Source organism: Terrapene carolina, unplaced genomic scaffold (assembly GCF_002925995.2).
Source record: "Terrapene carolina triunguis isolate 2854851 unplaced genomic scaffold, T_m_triunguis-2.0 Scaffold85, whole genome shotgun sequence".
In the NCBI taxonomy this organism is placed as follows: domain Eukaryota; kingdom Metazoa; phylum Chordata; order Testudines; family Emydidae; genus Terrapene; species Terrapene triunguis.
This window is the reverse complement of record NW_020664436.1, coordinates 21,858,001-21,872,207: the sequence shown is the minus strand read 5'-3', so window position 1 is coordinate 21,872,207 and position 14,207 is coordinate 21,858,001. Positions and strand designations below refer to the sequence as shown.

The 14,207-nt window shown below is 42.7% G+C and overlaps 1 protein-coding gene across 1 annotated transcript in view; it reads left to right on the top strand.

Moving 5' to 3' along the window:
- The first annotated feature begins 621 nt into the window (after positions 1–621).
- KCNK1 (potassium two pore domain channel subfamily K member 1) overlaps positions 622–14,207 on the top strand; it is a 40,495-nt gene continuing 26,909 nt past the window's right edge. The window contains exon 1 of the mRNA XM_026649844.2: positions 622–1,158. Within this exon, the coding sequence (XP_026505629.1) occupies positions 804–1,158 (355 nt within the window). The 5' untranslated portion in view covers positions 622–803. The remainder of the gene's footprint in view (positions 1,159–14,207) is intronic.

Below are 14,207 nucleotides of genomic sequence, written 5' to 3'. Positions count from 1 at the left end.
CCTTTCATGGGCTGTGTGCACACAGATGCCCCAACTCCCCAGCCCTTGTGCAGGCTGTTTCCGGAACCGGCGGGGGTCGGAGGAGACTTCCCTTTCTCGTTTCACATTGGGCTAGCAGAGGAAGCGAAGCATTTCAGATCACACACACACCTGTTCTGTTCGCATGACCCCCCGTTTTCCATCTGTCCCTGCTATCAGTTCCGTGTGGGGCAGGGTTTATCCACAGCGCCTGGGCAAGCTGTTCCTTATCTGGAGCCAAACCCAAGATAGCAGCCGGGCCCTCTGTGTACCTGGGGAGCGGGGGGCAAGGCAGGGGCATGAGCGGCGCGGGAGGACGGTCGCAGGCTTGGCTCTGTGCGTGCGTGCGAGCTCGCCCGGGAATAAATAGCATCCACCCGGAGCAGGGCTGCTGCTGCTGCTCCATTGCTGGTTACCTGAGCCGGGAAACCACGTGAGTGCCACATCAGCGGCGCTTTTTAGACTGAAAGTCACAGAAAGGAAACAGGAACCGGAGAAGCGGCTGGGGCCGGCCGGCGTGTGGCTTTGGGAGGGCGGACGAGGACTGGGGCGGGCCGCTGGCAAGTCCATTTCCCCGGGGGTTCATTAATCCCCATCCCCTCCCCCCCCGGGGCGAGCCTGATCCTCGCCGCTGCCCTGGAGGCTGCTGCGGAGCGAGCCCGGCAGCCCGGCCCGCAGGCGGCGGTTCAGCGAGGCGGCTCCCTCCCTGCCGCGCGTTTCCACGGGGCGCGTGGCCAGCTCTGTCTGCGGCGGCGGGAGCGGCAGGGCGGCGGCGGCGGGGGAAGATGCTGCAGTCCCTGGCCGGCTGCTCCTGCGTGCGGCTGGTGGAGAGGCACCGCTCCGCCTGGTGCTTCGCCTTCCTGGTGCTGGGCTACCTGCTCTATCTGGTCTTCGGCGCCGTGGTCTTCTCCTCGGTGGAGCTGCCCTACGAGGACCTGCTGCGCCAGGAGCTGCGCAAGCTGAAGCGGCGCTTCCTGGAGGAGCACGAGTGCCTGTCGGAGCAGCAGCTGGAGCAGTTCCTGCGGCGGGTGCTGGAGGCCAGCAACTACGGCGTGTCCGTGCTGGGCAACGCCTCGGGCAACTGGAACTGGGACTTCACCTCCGCGCTCTTCTTCGCCAGCACCGTGCTCTCCACCACCGGTAAGGGGCCACCCTCCGCGCCCACCGCCTCCTCGCCCCTCTGCAGCCAGGGCCTCTCCCGCCCCCAGGCCCCTCTGCACCCAGGGCTTCTCCATCCCCCTCTGCGCCATGGGCTGCTCTGTCTTCATCTCCCACCCCCTCTCTCTGCACTCAGGGACTGCCCCATCCTCCTGCACCCAAAGACTGCTCCATCTCTCCCCACCCCTTAATCTCCATCCACTTGCACCTGGGGGCTTCCTTCTCTATCCCCTTCCTGCACCCACAGACTTCTTCCCTCCTCTCCAGGACCCTGTATCTCCAGGGCCCGGTATCCCTGCACTAGCACCTCTTCATTCCCATGCTATCTGTCCCCATGGCCCTCTCCATCCTCCTGTCCTCCTTTGCACTCAGGACCTCTCCACTCTTGTGGAAGGTGCACAGAATCCCAGGGAGAAGAACCCCATAGGCCCCTTTCTTCCCTTCTTTCTCTTGGGAGCTAAGGGCAAGAGAACCAAGGAAACTCCTTTTCATCCCGAGGTCCAGTCTGCTCATCAAGAAGACTTAAGTAGCAGCCAAGCGGATAGTATTTGCTTTGATGATTTTTTTTTTTAGTGTTGCATAATCCAGAGGAGTTTTATTCAAACTGCTGCTTTTTGTCAAGGGTGAACAGAGAGGGTTTCCCTGCATTGCAAAAAGGGTTACTGGGTTGGTTTGTGGGGAGGAGAATAATTGGCAACATTTACTAAAGTACCTGTTCATACCGCTTTGCATTCTTGGTTTATATCTGACATTAGTAGTTGGGGCGGGGCGGGGGGGAGTGAAGAGTGTCACAACTCCTTTGGGGGTCTCAAATCAGTGGTGAGGATTGCAGCCATCCTGGCCTTTTCTACAGTGTTCAGTGGGAGGGTTAGATGGATGGGGGTGGGAGTGGGGATGCTGATATGGAAAAGATAGTGCTTCTCAATCTTACATAAATCAAGGTAGCTAAATTCTCTTCTCATTTGTGAGGGCGTAATACCATTGGCCATCATTCTGTTCCCAGTTACACAAGTATAAAACCATAGTCTCTCCACTGGTATATGATTTTGGTAATTGGAAGAAAACTGAAAACTTCAGGGGCTTGATTTCACCATATTGTTATGCTGGTGTAACTCCATTGAAATCAAGGAGCTTATGCTGGTGTAATATTAGAGTAATGCTGTGGTGAATCAGGACCCAGGTTCTGTCATCCTGATCTCTCCTTATTTAAAAAGTCACGTAGTGAGGCCAAGTGGGTATTAAGTTTCTTTTCACAGTGGAAAAAACAATTGCTCATCCTGTGTAGCTGGAAAAAGAGCACGCAGATAACTAATTCAGCATATGCTTTCACTTTGGGTACTCTTGATATTTATATTTACCGAGTGCCTGCCAACACTGTGTTGTCTACTTATTTGTTTGAACTATGCCATGGTATCTGCCCCAAGATGTTTACTATGTAGTTAAGTTTTGAACCATCTGCCTACTTGTGGGCTAATAGCTCACGCACACTAACATTTTTTTTCTTCAAGAGATACCATCAGCTTAAAATTCATGGCCCAAGGTTCTGAGCTATGTCTGGTGCTTGGTGCAGCTCATGGTGGAGGAATTGAGTGTGGCTTTACTCAGCTTCACAGCCTCTGGAATCTGGGACTGGCCATGGGTCTTTTCCACAAATCTTTAATTTATGCCCACCTGCCCATGGCTCCAAGGGTCTATTCTGGCAGATGGGGATAGTCAGAGTGAAGAGGCGCCCTGGAAATGTCCCCTTTGTGAGGATACTACAGGGGGCCTCTACAGGGGGATACTACAGCTGCTGTGTGACTCTACGCCACCCAAGAATTCCCCTATTTAAGAGGAATTGAAGGTACATTTACAGAGGGATAAAAGATAGCCATGGCTGACCTGGGTCAGCTGGCAGACTTGGGCTCACAGGGTCCCAGAACTCCCCAAGCCCAAACATCTACACAGCAGTTTTTAGCCCCACAGTCTGAATCCCATGAGCCTGAGTCAGCTGACCCATGCCTGCTGTGGGTTTTTTATCCCTGTGTAGACAGACCCTTGTGACTGAGAGAACTTGTGCTGCCAACACAAATTTCTTTACTCATGTTACTGTAACACTTTACATTCTTAAAAGTGAAACATCTTTAAAAATCCAACCTGTCACTATGGGCCTGATTTTTAAAGGTATTTAGGCCCCTAAAAGTGCAGATGGGTGCCTACAGCCCTGACTCCTACTGAAATCAAAGGGAGTTAGACACCTAGGTGCTTTTGAAAATCCGAATAGGTGCCTAGCCACATCTTTAGGCATCTAAATACCTTTTAAAATCTGGCTCAGTGCCCTTACTTTGTTTTTTTGCATTTCTTTCCATTTGAAAAATGAAAATCAATGAAGTAATTTTCATATTTGTTTATGTAGTCCCTTTCAATTTAAAATTCCTGGTGTATTATGTTGAGTCTAGAACACTACATGAGAACGTGTATTTGCTTAAAAACAGCTATTTTCATTGGGATTTTTAAAAAGTTGTGGAAATAGTTTTTAGTTTTAGGTTTTATAAAATCTTGCTTTTACAAAATTTAAATTTTGCATCAAATTTAAGTTGACAGTGTCCTTTAAGGGACAGTATAGGTATATGTACCAGGAATGTTAGACTGTGATGATTTGAATGGCTGAGTTTTAAGTGATCATTGAAACAAATAAGTGTCCTCTTTCATAAGTGTGAGATGCTTTTGAAAACACCCTTAAAATTGAAAACTTTTCCATTAAATGAGTGTCTTGGTAGTATTTTGGTACTGCTAGAAAAGCTGCAAGTTTAGTAGTAAGCAATTCCCTTTTCTATTAAAGATATCAGCTGATAACGAGGATGATATTTAATGTATCACAGTGTATTTACCTGGTCTGACTCTGATACTTACTCTCAGATTAGAACAAATAGTGGCTGTTCTAAATAAAAAGTTTTTGATGTTAAAAATATGGACTAAGTTATGTGGTTTTTTAATTAATAGGAATGTTTTTATAGTAAAATGTTAAGTATTCGCTACAGAGGTTTGTACTTATCTTTTCGTTTAGTTCTGATAATCTTTGGGATAATAGGAAATGTAAATAAAATGTTTGGCATATATGCAGCTAAACATTTTACAGAAATAAGTTTAAGTTACAAGCAGCATAAGTTTAGTAGCAACATCAGTGATTTTTAAGACGCTAACTGAAGATTTGGAATGATAATTTTAGTAATTTAACACACTGAACCTCTAGTTTTTCAGTAATTGTAAATTTGTCACATACACTGAAGAGTTATAAGCTCGAGTACTTAATTGTGTGGACTTTATGCTGTAACACTACAATGCAATATCTTCATTCCTAATCAGTGAAACTGTGTGTTCTTATCTATTGGAGAATATTAAAATTATGTAAAGTATTTAAGAGCTATTTTTAATCTTCAAACTTATATTTTTTTATACAGTATTCAGATACATTATGGAAAATATTATACATTTTGATATCATTTGATACTTTTTTCTAGTGGATAATCTCTTTATAAAATAAAAATGTTTATCCAAAAAAACCCAAAATATGGTTCTTAATAACTTTGGTAAGTTTTATATTAGGGATGAGGAAACTTAGAAAAAGTTCAGCGCCACTCATATAAACAAAGCAGTGGGATTTGGTTTTGGACTCAGCAGTATCATTTACAGTTCATTATCCTCCCCTCCCAACTGCACATCTGCATAAGGCCTCAAGTGTTTAGCTGATTAGATCACAGAGGCCCTCAAAGGTGAATACTTGAACATAAGTGCAGTCATCCCATATATTAATAAACTTTAAGAGTACCTACGCTGATGAGAGAAGTTCTCCTGCTGGCATAGGAGTGTCTTAACGCCACAGCAGCACAGCTGCAGTGCTGTACATGTAGACAAGCTCTATATCTCCAGCACTTTTTTCTGAACGATTCTGCAATCATCTGGGGGTTGACATCCCCAATCTTTATGCCCTTTGCTAGGGATTTTACTGTTAGGTAATTTTTCCCATGTCCCATTCCTGCCTACCCATTATCTGCTCCTTCTGCTGGCTCTAAAGAATCTACCCTTTTCTTTTTCCTTGTTTGCATCCTGTCTTCCTCTGTGCTTTCCCTATCCATATTTTCTAAGGCTGGTTTCAGTGTCATGGGCTAGTGTGGGCAGATTGAAGTGATAACAAATCTAGCCAAGCCAACTAAGCTCCCAGTCTGCTCTGACCCTTTATAGCCCCCAGGCGCTGCCCTGCCCTCTTAAGTGGCTCAGCTGGGAGCACTTACACTGGAACCCATTTGTTCCTTAGCATCTACAGGAAAGTATAATTTGTTAGAGGGATTATTTAAAAAAAAATCAGAGGACCACATGCTTTGCTCTGCTAAGGTCACTTTGCGATGTAAAGCTGCCTTAAAGAAGCAGCTTATGATTTCCTTAGTATGAAGGAATCCTTGTTAATTTCACACCAGTCCTTCCTGGCATCCCCAGTGCAAGGGTTTTGTTGGGGCTGTCTGAAGGTGGAGGAGGCAAAGGTAGAGTGCAATGCACTGTGTCAGTATCTGATGGGTTGGATATTACCTAAGCAACCTGCAAAACGGGGCCAGTGTGCTGGCCCCATGATTAGATGAGGAATACAAATGGTTTCAAGGGAGCTCCGTGTACCCTCTTCCCTTATGTGTCCCAACCCTGAGTTCAGTGCAGCTCAGGATTGTGCTCCATGGAAGTTGTGTGCATGTATAGGGAGGCAGAATCATCCATATGAATTTAAAAAATCCATGTTAATAAAGGTAATTGGGGTAATAAAGATGAGACTGGGGTGTCAGAAGTAGAGCTGGAGCAAAGTGATAATTTAAAACCAATAAGTCAACAGGCCCAGAGGATATACAGCCAAGAGTTCTGGGAAGTTTAAGTACACACAAAAATATGCAATTGCTCATTAAAAATCAGCCACTGTTCAAGAGGATTGGAGGGTAGCAAGTTTTGTACCTATATTTTAAAAAAGGCTCTCTGGATGATCTGGGGAATTGTATATCGGTGATCCTGTCATGGGGCCAGAGCATAACTGGCCCATGAGGATCCTGTGGGCTACACCTGGGAGTAATCAGGTGCTCCAGGGGGTGTCCCTTTAGCTAATTAGTAATGAAGCAGCTGAGCTAGAAAGTGGCTACTAGAACTGTATAAAGGAAAAGTTGCTTAGAAGGAAAGGGAAGAGAGAAGGAGTTCTAGAGAAGCCCTGTGGTAGGCTGGAAGGGGTCTATAGAAGGTGGAGCCAGGCCCTGGCTTCTATTGGGCCAAGCCTTGAATGAGGACTTGGAGTTAACAGTGAGAGAGCTTGCAGGGTCCCTTGGGAAGGGAGGCAGTGTGGGAGTGCCTCTCATTAGGCTCTGGAAAGAGAGCTGCTGTTGGCCTCCAGATCAGAAAATCCAACAGGTGGAAACTGGTTTCTGGGAAAGGAGTAAGAAGGAGAGAGCTGGTAGGACAAACCCATGGGGAGCAGAGTAGACTAGACTCCTGTTGGGGAAGCCCTGAGTTAGGGCCTACAGAGGGTAGAACAAACCCACAGGGGAGCAAGTTAGGTTTCCATGGGAGAAGTCCTGGGATAGGTCTTGTAAGTGGGAGCAGGGTGACACCAGAGGTAAATTGCTGGGGTCCCTGGGGCAGGGAGGCAGTGTGGCGAATCCTGCTGGAGAAGAAGTGGTTATTAGTTTGACCCAAGAGGGGCCAAAGAAGAATTATTACTTAGGATTTGTTAGGTTTTTTGTTTGTACCATTTAATTATCCCGTCAGGGGTTTGGACTTTGTGATTTAGCCAGGGGAGATGACCTGATGAAAGGCAGATATCCCCAGCACCTTCTGCTGGCTGAGGACCCCTTGCTGCATCACACCCTGATATAAGGGGGTGCTACAGGTGGTGAGTCCAGAGCCTTATACCTGTACCTGGCAAATTGACTGAAACAATAACTAACTAAAAATAGAATAACAAACACCTGGAAGATCATGATATGATAGGTTCTAACCAGCATGGTTTCTGCAAAGGAAAATTGTGCCTCACTAATATCTCAGACTTCTTTGACCATGTCAGAGTAGTGGATAAAAGAGAACTGGTTGATGTAACTAATTTAGATTTTTCAGAAGGCCTCTGGAAAAGTCCTTCAGAAAAGGCTGTCCAACAAAACTAAGGAGTCATGGGGTGAGGGGCAAAGTTTTTGTCATGGGTCAAAAACTGCCTAGGAGACTGTAAGCAGAGAGTAGGATTAAATGATCAACTTTCATCGTGGCAGCAGGTTAACAGTGGGATGTCTCAAGGGTCTGTATTATATCCCATGTTTAATGATCTGGAAAGGAGCGCGAGTAGTGTGGTAGCAAAATTTGCAGATGATACAAAGTTATTAAAGTTAGGACTGTGAGAAAGTTCAGAGAGACTTGTACTTCCCATGCATCTAGCTTGTACAAAGGCAAATGAAACTGTCAATAAATGCCAAGTAACACACACTGAACGGGAAAAAAATTAAACTGGTACACCTTATGGGGATCCAAATTAACTGTATCGGCTAAAGAAAAGGCCCTGGGCATTGCTCTAGACAGCTCAATAAAGACTTCTGCTCAATGTGCAGCTGCAGTCAAAAAAGACAGCAAGATACTGGAGTCCGTAAGGAATGGGATGGTGAATAATACAAAAAAATACTATAATGCCTTTATGTAAATCAGTGGTGTGGTCTCATTTGGAATGCTGTGCAGTACTAGTCAGCCCATCTCAAAGATATTGCAGAACTAGAGGGGATTCAAAAAAAAGGGTAACAAGCTTGATCAAGGGCCTGAAAAAGCTTTCCTATGAAGAAAGATTGAAAAGACTGGACTTGCTGCCCTTAGAAAGACGATGAATGAGAGGGACATGATAAAAGTACACAAAAACAATGAATTGATAGTCAGATTGGGAACTTCCGTTCTCCCGGTCCAATAACAGAAAAAGAAGGGGACAGTCAGTGAAATCAAAAGTGGTTTTGAAAGATGGCAAATTCAAAACTGATGGAAATACTTTTTCAGCCATGTGTAATTAAATTGTGGAACTGTCACAAATTGTTAAAGCTAGGTCTTAAGCAAGATTCAAAAAGGATATTGGATATCAAGAATATCCAGAATTATCATGAACAAATTTTGGAAGGGATATTGACTTAAGTGCTGAAGCACGAAGTTTAATCTATAATTAATGAGAGATCAGGATGAGGTCTAATGTGGAGGACAGATTATCCCACACCCACCTACCACAGGGTTCTTACACCTGGTGCTGGCCATTGTCAGACAGGATACTGGACTCAATGGACCATGGGTCTGATCCAGTCTGGCAGCTGTTCCTATGTTGCCTTCTTGAAGAAAAAATGTTGCTGTATTGTTAAGATTTCATACACTACTTAGTCTGACAAATTGGGAACTGAAAGAATTCCTATTTCAATGTGAGTCAGTGTGTATACATATATTTTTTTGTATATAGTTTAATTTTAAAAATCCACTTCTCCAAGCATAACCTTTGAAAGGGAATATGGGCACACTCCTCAGCTGGACAGAACACATGAGTGTTGCAGCTGAAGGAAGGGAATGGCAAAGATAGTTCCATGCCAGCTTTATGGCCTCTCCAATCATGAGGCCAGTGAGCAGCAAAACCAGTTTTTGGCCCAAATTAGAGCACCCACAGGGCAGCTTTAACTTCTATCAGCTAGAGCAGTGCTGGTCAGTGACTGATGGAGCATGTAATTTGCCAGTTTCCCCGCCCCCCACCATCTGGAACCTCCTGACCCTGCCCTGATATGCTCCCCTGCTGGGGGACAACCCAGAATTTCCCCCATAGTAGGAGAATAATCTTCCATTGGTGCTTTGTCAGCTTTAGGGTCACTATAGTCCAGATCCTCAAAGGTATTAGGTGCTTAACTCCCATTGATTTAAATAAGAATTAGGTGCCTAAATACCTGTGGGATCTAGGCTTAGTCACTGCTCCAGTTTGTTGTTTTTATACTTCAATATGTTTTAAGGGATTGCTTTAAGTAATCAAAGGATTAGTATAAAGCCAAGGTTCTATTTTCCAACAATTTAAGTTTATACATGGCCAGTTAGATTATTGCTCTGGTATTTTGGCTTTAGTGTGAGCTCTGGTGTTTCACTTCTTTAATGAAAGTAGAGGATTAATTTCTAGAAAATCTGACTGCTATTAAAAAGGTTTAAATTGCTCTATTTGTATATTACTTCTTGAAGTCTTGAGCTATTACTATTCTGCTGACATCCCAAATTGGAATTTTAAGCACAATGTTAAGTAAACTTTCAGAGAAGGGTCTCTTGCAAGATCTGCAGACCCAAAATCCTGCAGTTCCTATTCACTCCTTCAGATTTCAGTAGAGTTTGCCTCAGTGAGACTCCGCTTTGCATTCGTATAATTAAAGCTACAGATTCCTTTACACCCATAATGGAGAGAGAATTACTGTTTTGACCTCTTTCCACCAATGCTTGAATCTCTTATGCCTCTGTTTTGGTCCCCATGTCCATCTAAGGTGTATTGCTTTACATCCAAAAGCAATAAAAAGAAGAAAAGAAGATTCTTCTATAATTTACATTAGAAGGAGACTCTTCTAATGCATCTTTTGACCAATGGTAACAAAGGTGGTGATTGCTACTTGGAAATGGGAAGGCTTCAGTGAGGAATGGAAAACACTTGTGGAAATTTCCCTGGATTGACTTTAATGGTATGAAGGGTGACATCTATTTATTCAAGCACATGGGACCACAGCTAAAGGAACTATGGGAGACATACTTATAACAAAATAGGCTCAATAGCCAGACATTTCATCAGCATCTGTCCAGTTGTAAAAGCAATACACTGGTCCACTCCTACATCTGTGGTAACATGAGTTAATCTCCACTATGAATCCTTACTGTGTACACAGCCTTAGCTATGGCTAGCATATCCATTATAGTTCATCACCGTAATGGTGCACAAAAACACTGATAATGCAAATGCTTTTTTAATTATTTGTGATTCTAAAGGGGAACTGGTAGGGGAAGAGGCCAAAACCATGCAGAAAAAATATAAAATTCCTACAATAGCCATAAACTAGACTTCAGTGTTTCCTCCATTGGTGAGCAGCATACATACAAATAACATGACTCTTTGCTCCTTTGCACGTGACCACTAAGGGCTTGCCTTCACTAACAGGGAGATCGACACTGCTGCAATCGATGCAGTGGGTGTCGATTTAGCGGGTCTAGTGAAGACCCACTAAATCAACATCAGAGCACTCTCTGGTCGATCCTGATACCTTACTCTTCTTGGAGAGGTGGAGTAAGTCAACTGGAGACAGTCTCCCATTGACTCAGCACAGTGAAGACAATGGGGTAAGTCGACCTAAACTACGTTGACTCCAGCTATATTCTTTACATAGCTAGAGTAGCTTAACTTAGCCTGGTAGTGAAGACAAGCCCTAAGTCCTCCCAAAAGCACTATAAGTGGAGCTGGACACATTGGTTCAGGTGATATAACAACCGATCCACATTTTTGACATCAAACCTTTACTTAAAATACTTAGAGTGAACAAAAAAAAGCTGTCCTCAAACACTAGCTAAGTATAGAACACCATAAGAGTACATACAACTATTAAGTTTTCTTGTCCCCATACTATGAAACTAGTCATAAAAGGGGGAGTAGCTTACCATACAAAATGCAGAAACCCCCCCCCCCCAAACTAATACATGTACAAAACTCAAGATGATAAATAAGACCATCTCACAAAAGGCCAGTCATAAAGATGACCAAAAATACCCACTCTACCAAATTACTAATAATTTACTGTGACAGGTTGTCGGGTGGTAGGACTCATTTCTGCTTACTCACCTGATAAGGGCTTCACTGTGAGAAAGAGAACCCAAAGAATGCAAAATACAAGAATGCTCTGATGTATACAGTTTTGTATCCTTAAAATTCAACCTATCCTTCATGAAGAGTGTTTCTTGGAAGGAACTCAGTGGTCCCCCTGCAGGACAGGTAGACTCTTAATGCCTCAAGACTGTAATACTGCACAACAGGTTGATGTTGAGAGTGGGTGGGTGGTGAAAATGCCCAATTTGTTTTTCTTACAATGCTAAATCCTGGTCCTATCACATGATAGGTGAATAAACAGTGTAGAGATCCATCCTGCAGCATCAACTTAATTCTTAATCCGTATAAGCCAAAATACATTTTTTTAAAAAGACCCTTCTTAAATTGGAACTATCCTGAAAGTTTAATCTATTTCTGTACGTACATCCTCATTGTGATTGATAGGGATAAATCTGCACACTACTCCATGCACATCATAACATGAGAAATGCATACAATCCTGAGGATAATTTTTGAGTGCATGTTAACTTCTCAATGACAAACACAATTTTGTTCATAATTTCTACAAAATTCCAATTTTGAATACAGCTCCAGAGAACCAAAGCCAAACATTGGTAACTGGTAATGAATCAAAAGACGTTAGAAATGTCTGACATCAGCATGGTTCTTAGTCTAATATTCCAGCTGTTTAATTTATCTGTTTCAATTGGTTTTAAAGGTAGGCAATTATATGGTTCTAGTTAAGCATTTAGCAGTGAAGTGACAGAAATGAAGTAAAACTTTACAAATAGCTGTGCCTGGAAAAATTACTGAAGCTTTGTTATAACGTTAGCTGGATTTTCTTTATTCTAGAGAGAGAGAGAGCTAATAGGTTTTCACATTCAGAGATTAATAAGAGATTAATAATGTCTATTGTCTCCAAACCACAAATCTGAACCTGCTGAGTTTACTCACGAATGCATACTCAATGTTAGAGATTACTCTTCACAGACTCTGTGCCACAAGCGTTATCAACTTCAGCAAAACGTCTCTGCTTCTTTTTCTCACCTACACAGAGGATTGATTTATGCCTGTTAGGATCAGAGAAGGTACTGAGGAGGGGCAGTGCTCTGGCAGCAGTGCTAGGCAGCAGGTTTCCCCTGTATAACAGGTGTAACCCTCGTCCAATCCTGCAGGCATGTAGAGAAGCTGGGTTGTGGCTTTCCCCAAGTCACATTCCATCTGGAGGCACTGGTTGCCTCTTTCCTTTCTGTTCACCTACCCTGTGGCCAAACTTGCGACAAATCCCTGAGTGCTAAAACAGAAAAGAGCTCCCTGTGTCCTCTTTCCATCTCACCCCACAAAGTGAGGGGAGTAACACTAAGTGGACCCAGAGTGTTCCCAAATGTAATATAATTTGTCACTTTAAAATAAACATTATCTTATAAGAGATCAGAAAGCACTAGTTTTGCTCCTGAAGTACCTCCCCTGCATCACATATTGAACATATGTTCCAGAGGTGTTAAAAACTTCAGGAATCTGAAATGAAAAGGTTAAAATGTGCCTGCAAACTTCCATCCTACTTTTCAGTGTTTTAAAGTGTGCTTCTGTGCCACTCGCTTATTTAGAGACTTAACATGTATTCAGGTAATTAAATAACCTTGAACTCTTTCACAGCTGTTTTTTTGCATACTGAGACCTTTGTTTTTCAAGGCCATAAGTATAGGCTGAATTTTTCTGAGAAATTCAGAGTTAGATGTTTAAAATTTTAATTAAAAACGTACTGCTCATATTTGTTTTTTTTGTTTGTTTTTTTGTAAACAAAAACTTTGCCTAATGATAAAGAGAGAGAAACTAGTTTCAGAATATCTACTTTCATTTCTAAAAGTATATTTAGGTGAATTTTAGATTCAAAATTTGGTTTAAAAAAATTGGAACTTGTGAGGTTGTTTGCAACTTGACTGAAAAGTTTTTTCATTTGTAATTAAATACTCTCCTGCAGTGTTTGCAGCTCAAACACTGAAGCAGTGAGATGCCAATAGACAAGTGCTAATTAAAATCACAAGTGTGAATACAAATAAGGAATTGTGTGTGTGTGTATGTGTGTGTGTGTGTGTGTGTGTGTGTGTATGTGTGTATATATATATATATATATATATATACACACACACACACACACACTCCAAAAGTAGAGATTGTTTTTCAACAGTGTAAAAGAGTTGGGGTTCCCCAACTATGAATAAACAAAAACATGTTTTTGTACCTATGGAAAAATAATCCACTGAAAGAGCTCAATCCTGCTACCTTTGAAGTCCATAAGTACCTATTTGTACTGATTTCAATGGGACATGGATCTGGCCCAAAGTGAGAGATGGGCAAGTGTATTTAGGGTGGTGGTGTGGGGCTACTAATGGTCTTCAGGCACAAGTGAAAGAATCTAGAAAAAGGGGTTTTAACGAAAGTAGTATTTCCTCTTTCATTGTTCACTAAACGTTGTGCAGAACTGATCTAAGGTTTTGTTCATGTGAATTTTATTCCAGCATTTTGTTTGACTTTTCACCCCTGGTTTCTCATACTAGCTGCTTTGTTTTGGGGATTTTTATTCTCATGCTAACTTTTTGTATTCTACATTCAGGTATCTTAAAAAAACAAAGCAAACCACCTAACAGCAATATTTGCCAGCATCATTCTTTTCTGACCCTTTGGGAGCCCAAAAGTTCTATGTTCCCAGGGTTGGGCTCATATATTGGAAAAAATTCAGTAAGCCTCTGGAATGACTCCAGCATGGCTGCCAATGTCCAGCACTGGCAAGTGTCAAATGTCAGACTTCACATTTCATAAAGCAGGCCTGGAAATATGGAAGCAAAAGACAATTTGATTAGCTTTTTATTTTGGATTGTGTGTTTTCAAATTCAGCTTGTACACCATGTGTGTGTACAAGCTAGTAAGGTAAAATATTTTAAATACCTTGGGATTTTTTTCTACAGGAAGTATTTTCCCTCCTAACTATCCATGGGGTGAAATATTGTGATATAAATTCCTCTGGACGTTATGCTCTGTGTATTTGAAGACTGTGTACAGCAGTGATTATTTCCTGCATATCCGAGGTGACCTGATTATTTTGTTTCTGCCTTTTACTGAATGAGACTGCTCGTACTTAGTTAAGCACATGCTTACGCACCTTTTGAATCTGGGTTTAAGTCTCAAT